Source organism: Arctopsyche grandis, chromosome 6 (assembly GCF_051622035.1).
Source record: "Arctopsyche grandis isolate Sample6627 chromosome 6, ASM5162203v2, whole genome shotgun sequence".
In the NCBI taxonomy this organism is placed as follows: Eukaryota; Metazoa; Arthropoda; class Insecta; order Trichoptera; family Hydropsychidae; genus Arctopsyche; species Arctopsyche grandis.
The window spans coordinates 34,657,645-34,664,099 of NC_135360.1; the positions used below are offsets into that span (position 1 = coordinate 34,657,645).

The 6,455-nt window shown below is 41.1% G+C and overlaps 1 protein-coding gene across 1 annotated transcript; it reads left to right on the forward strand.

The window, feature by feature from the left end:
• Positions 1 to 5,194: 5,194 nt before the first annotated feature.
• On the forward strand, positions 5,195 to 5,914 carry LOC143912693 (uncharacterized; the record flags this gene model as incomplete). The annotated part of the gene is made up of 1 exon (XM_077431991.1): positions 5,195 to 5,914. A coding segment is annotated over exon 1 (720 nt), but the record flags the coding sequence as incomplete, so codon positions are not given.
• Positions 5,915 to 6,455: the final 541 nt, after the last annotated feature.

Genomic DNA, 6,455 nt, shown 5'->3' on the forward strand with positions numbered 1-6,455 from the left:
AGGTTGGAATAGGTTTAATGAGGTAAGCGAATTTTTTGTATATTTTTGCAATGTCGAATTCTTTGATTTCGGTGATAATTAGGCTAGGTTGGGTTAGGTTTGGTGGAGAAAGCGAGTTTTGTGTATATTTTTGCAATGTCGAATTCTTTGATTTCGGTTATTGTAAGGCTAGGTGAGGTTAGGTTTGGTGAGTTTAGCGAATTTTGTGTAAATCTAACAATCTCAAATTCTTTGATTTCGGTGATGGTTGGTTAGGTTGGGTTAGGTTTGGTGAGGTATGCGGGTTTTTTTTACATTTCTCAAATGTCGAATTCTTTGATTTCGGTAAAAGTAAGGCTAGGTTGGGTTAGGTTTGGTGAGGTAAGCGAATTTTGTGTAAATCCTCCAATCTCAAATTCTTTAATTTAGGTGATGGTTAGGTTAGGTTAGGTTGGGTTTTGTGAGGTTTGCGAGTTTTTATTTACATTTCTGCAATGTCGAATTCATTGATTTCGGTAAAAGTTAGGCTAGGTTGGGTTAGGTTTGGTGAGGAAAGCGAGTTTTGTGTATATTTTTGCAATGTCGAATTCTTTGATTTCGGTTATTGTTAGGCTAGGTGAGGTTAGGTTTGGTGAGTTTAGCGAATTTTGTGTAAATCTAACAATCTCAAATTCTTTGATTTCGGTGATGGTTGGTTAGGTTGGGTTAGGTTTGGTGAGGTATGCGGGTTTTTTTTACATTTCTGAAATGTCGAATTCTTTTATTTCGGTAAAAGTAAGGCTAGGTTGGGTTAGGTTTGGTGAGGTTAGCGAATTTTGTGTAAATCTTACACTCTCAAATTCTTTGATTTCGGTTATTGTTAGGCTAGGTGAGGTTAGGTTTGGTGAGTTTAGCGAATTTTGTGTAAATCTAACAATCTCAAATTCTCTGATTTCGGTGATGGTTGGTTAGGTTGGGTTAGGTTTTGTGAGGTTTGCGAGTTTTTATTTACATTTCTGCAATGTCGAATTCATTGATTTCGGTAAAAGTTAGGCTAGGTTGGGTTAGGTTTGGTGAGGAAAGCGAGTTTGTGTATATTTTTGCAATGTCGAATTCTTTGATTTCGGTGATAGTTAGGCTAGGTTGGGTTAGGTTTGGTGAGGAAAGCGAGTTTTTTGTATATTTTTGCAATGTCGAATTCTTTGATTTTGGTAATAGTAAGGCTAGGTTGGGTTAGGTTTGGTGAGCTTAGCGAATTTTGTGTAAATCTTACAATCTCAAATTCTTTGATTTCGGTGATGGTTGGTTAGGTTGGGTTAGGTTTGGTGAGGTATGCGGTTTTTTTTTACATTTCTGCAATGTCGAATTCTTTGATTTCGGGAAAAGTTAGGCTAGGTTTGGTTAGGTTTGGTGAGGAAAGCGAGTTTTGTGTATATATTTGCAATGTCGAATTTTTTGATTTTGGTGATAGTTAGGCTAGGTTGGGTTAGGTTTTATAAGGAAAGCGAGTTTTGTGTATATTTTTGCAATGTCGAATTCTTTGATTTCGGTAATAGTTAGGCTAGGTTGGAATAGGTTTAATGAGGTAAGCGAATTTTTTGTATATTTTTGCAATGTCGAATTCTTTGATTTCGGTGATAGTTAGGCTAGGTTGGGTTAGGTTTGGTGAGTTTAGCGAATTTTGTGTAAGTCTTACAATCTCAAATTCTTTGATTTCGTTGATGGTTGGTTAGGTTGGGTTAGGTTTGGTGAGGTATGCGAGTTTTTTTTACATTTCTGCAATGTCGAATTCTTTGATTTCGGTAAAAGTTAGGCTAGGTTGGGTTAGCTTTGGTGAGGAAAGCGAGTTTTGTGTATATTTTTGGAATGTCGTATACTTTGATTTCGTTGATAGTTAGGCTAGGTTGGGTTAGGTTTGGTGAGATTAGCGAATTTTGTGTAAATCTTACAATCTCAAATTCTTTAATTTAGGTGATGATTAGGTTAGGTTGGGTTAGGTTTGGTGAGATGAGCGAATTTTGTGTAAATCTTACAATCTCAAATTCTTTGATTTCGTTGATGGTTGGTTAGGTTGGGTTAGGTTTGGTGAGGTATGCGAGTTTTTTTTACATTTCTGCAATGTCGAATTCTTTGATTTCGGTAAAAGTTAGGCTAGGTTGGGTTAGGTTTGGTGAGGAAAGCGAGTTTTGTGTATATTTTTGCAATGTCGAATTCTTTGATTTCGTTTATAGTTAGGCTAGGTTGGAATAGGTTTAATGAGGTAAGCGAATTTTTTGTATATTTTTGCAATGTCGAATTCTTTGATTTCGGTGATAATTAGGCTAGGTTGGGTTAGGTTTGATGGAGAAAGCGAGTTTTGTGTATATTTTTGCAATGTCGAATTCTTTGATTTCGGTAAAAGTAAGGCAAGGTTGGGTTAGGTTTGGTGAGGTTAGCGAATTTTGTGTAAATCTTACACTCTCAAATTCTTTGATTTCGGTTATTGTTAGGCTAGGTGAGGTTAGGTTTGGTGAGTTTAGCGAATTTTGTGTAAATCTAACAATCTCAAATTCTTTGATTTCGGTGATGGTTGGTTAGGTTGGGTTAGGTTTTGTGAGGTTTGCGAGTTTTTATTTACATTTCTGCAATGTCGAATTCATTGATTTCGGTAAAAGTTAGGCTAGGTTGGGTTAGGTTTGGTGAGGAAAGCGAGTTTGTGTATATTTTTGCAATGTCGAATTCTTTGATTTCGGTGATAGTTAGGCTAGGTTGGGTTAGGATTGGTAAGTTAAGCGAATTTTGTGTAAATCTTACAATCTCAAATTCTTTGATTTCGCTGATGGTTAGGTTTGGTTGGGTTAGGTTTCGTGAGGTATGCGAGTTTAATGAGCAGCCGTGGTGAGCGGACGGGATAGCGGCGGTCTTTCCTGCTATTGCTGAAGCTGACTGCAACTGCTCTCCAACGTCGCATTGCGGTGTCCAGAGGACTTCATTGACTCCAAAGTAATGTATTAGCATTCTAATAGCATCTGCATCAGCTCCAGACGAGGTAAGGAATCGAGGTAAGTTTTCATTAAAAATCCGTTACGTTGCATAGATACGCTAACCTTGTTTACAGCTGGCTACGCTTGCGGTTGATCGTAATACCACTTACTCTGAACAAGTGAAGCATTGCGCATGCGCGTGTTCAAAAAAAAAGTAAATTAAAACCAACGGCTACGAAGAACTTGCAATCTGCGATCACATCGAATACATAGAAGACGTTGCATGGAAGCAATCAAGTTTATTTCATCATCGTCGCGGTGAATTTTGGGACTGTCAACTGGTGCTAAAAGGCATAGTTGGCGTTCACATCTCAATCACAACACAAACGCCCAACGAAAAGGCATCGATAACAATTGTGTTGCTAACAGCTGTTTTTTAACAGTGCAATCAAGTGCCGATTGAAAAATCAACGACCACGGTGAACGTTGTATCGGAAGGATTGGATTCGTTTTACATATTGCACAAAAGCACTTCAACTATTGTAATTTATAGCTGGAATTTGAGGCAAGAGACAGATTTGGGTTTCATTTCCTCAGCACAATACAGGTGGCTAAGGAAAACTTATCGATACCAACAACAACTACGTTGCTAACGGCTTTATGCGCTTGCAGCAAAACGAAATAACATTAAATATGACCAATGCGCATGTGTGTGCTGAATAAATAATTAACGGCAACGGTGAATTTTTTCATTGGTTAGATTGAATTCGGCAAACGAATTAGACACATTGCTTTGAAAAACTCGAATTACTATCATTTACACACACCCACGGTGAATCGTAACACTGTTGACTGGAGACAAGAGACAAAGTTAGTGTTAAAGTGTCCATCACAACATAAACGTCTTACAACAGCTCATTAATAACAATAACAACTACGTTGCTAACGACTTGTTGCGATTACGGCAGATCAAAGTACCACTAACAACGACCAAAATAAATAGTGTGCGAGCGCGTACCGATTGAAAAATTAACGATCACGGTGAACTTTTTAGTCGGAGAAATTGGAATAATGACAACAATGGCTAGCATATCTTTGGAAATGTGTGAGATTACTGCTAAAGAAGCTCTCGAGCAGAAGGTATTCCACAAATTAGAATTAATTCTAATTGATCTCAATAGTAAAATACGTAAAAATACCTACGTTCCAATCAAGGATGGAATTGAAGAGGCAATGATAGCCTTTAATACATATAAAGACATAAAACTAGACCTGTTAAAGCATAGATTACAAACTAAAACACTAATAGAACTCAATCCCACCTCGAGCGATGTTTTAAAGAATCCTCCAAATGCTTTAATACCGGAAAATCCCGCAATCATGGACTCGGCATCCTCACTAGATCAACCAAAAGAGGATTCCTGGAAAGAAGTAAGGTCAAAAAGAAGGCGGAATAAAAAGAATAAAAGAACAAATAATACAAAGAACACCAACAACAACAACGATCGGCGTCAGCCAAACATTGAAAATATCTTTCAAGATCGATATGCGCGATTTCCACCAGGCCCCAGAAATGAGGCTATAACAATAAAGTCAGACGGCACGGTGACATATGCAGACACCTTAAAGAAAATCAGAAAAGAAATTCCAATGGAGAATGTAGATGTTGCCGCTATTCGTCAAACAAAGGGTGGAGAAGTTCTTATAAAAATGCAAAAAGGAACAACAAAAACGGAAGAGCTAATGGGTGCGATTTCCGCGATTCTGGGCAATGGTGCGACTGTGAAGAGGCTCGTCCCTGGAGTCGTCATTGAAATACGGGACATCGATGGGGCCACGGATGAGACAGAATTGATGGAGGCATTAGCAAGCGCTTCACCACATGTGGTGAGAAATGCGCGATTGATCACGTTCAAACCGGCTTATGGAGGCACTCAGATGGCGATGGTCAAACTCCCGAGAGACGATGCCACTGAATTCATTAAGGCTGGAAGAATTCGAATCGGATGGGTCAATTGTCGTTTGAGGCCCCGAGTCCATATAATAAGATGCTTCAGGTGTCGGGGATTCGGACACATTGCGGTAGAATGCGCCAGCAAACAAGACAGAAGCAAAGAATGCAACAAGTGCGGCCAGGAAGGCCATAAAGCTGTGATTTGTAAGAACGACCCACACTGCAGCATTTGTGAAGGAGAAAAAATAAGCAGCGGTCATCAGACCGGTAGTCGAAGCTGTGCAGCCCTCCGGACAGCTCTGAAAGGACGAACACAACAATGATCCGCATACTCCAGATCAATCTGAATGGATGCCAGGCGGCGCAGGATGTGATGATACAGACAGCAGAGGAGCGGCGAGCGGACCTCGTGATTGTGTCTGAACAGTACCGCAACATTCCTCATCGATGGTATTCGGATGCAAGCTCAAGATCTGCAATCTACACACCAACTGCCCACCTGCGAATCACGAATGCTGTTTCAATTGGCGTCCAAGGCTGGACGTGGGTGGAGATGAGGGGAGTGAGGTTCTATAGCTGCTATTTTTCTCCTAGTGCAACAGTAGAGGAGTTCAAGAGAGATCTCGTCTGCCTTGAAGATGACGTGAGAACATCGACCTTACCTGTTGTCGTTGCCGGAGATTTTAACTCAAAAGCTCCAGAGTGGGGCTCTCAAAAAACGGATCGCAGAGGTATTTTACTCTCTGAAATGGCATCGCATTTACATCTGCATGCGGCCAACGTAGGAAGTGCTTACACGTTCGTTCGGGGCAGCACCGGATCGGTCATCGATGTCACATTTGCAGGTGAAACAATAATTGGCAGGATCCGAAAATGGCAAGTGCTTGACAGCTACTCTCACAGCGACCATCGCTACATTGGCTTCGAGTTGGAAGATCGCCTCGCCGGGCCACAAATGTTACCTTCTAGTTCTGGCTGGGGAGCTCGTAAGCTGGACATCGTAGCTTTGGACGAAGCCGTTGCAGAACTAAGATCAAAAGTGACTGACGTCGCAAGCAGCGGGGTTGGAGCCGAAGACATTGCCAACTCATTAAATGACCTATTGAGTGAGAGCTGCGACGCATCGATGCCGAGACGCGGAGGTAAAAAGAGGCACCCGGTCTTCTGGTGGACCGAAAACATCGCCATACTTCGCCGCGAGTGCTTAACCTGCAGACGCCGAGCACAACGACGGTCAAGCAATGAACAGCACAGAGTGAAATATCAAGAAGCCAGGATAGCTTTACGAAAAGCTATAAAAGAAAGTAAAGAGAGATGCTGGAAAGAGCTCTGCAAATCGATTGATGTGGATCCGTGGGGGAGCCCATATAAGATCATAAGGAAAAAGCTCCGAATTGGAACTGTCGATCCATATCTTGAAAATAAGGCGAGTCTTGAATTGGTCATAGATGGCCTCTTTCCGCAACACCCAGTGATGGAAAGACGATCGGCGAGCAGTACTGGTGATGAGATGCCGATTTTCACGGAGGAAGAAGTCTTAGCAGCCGCCAAACGAATAAATATTGAAAAGGCGCCGGGAC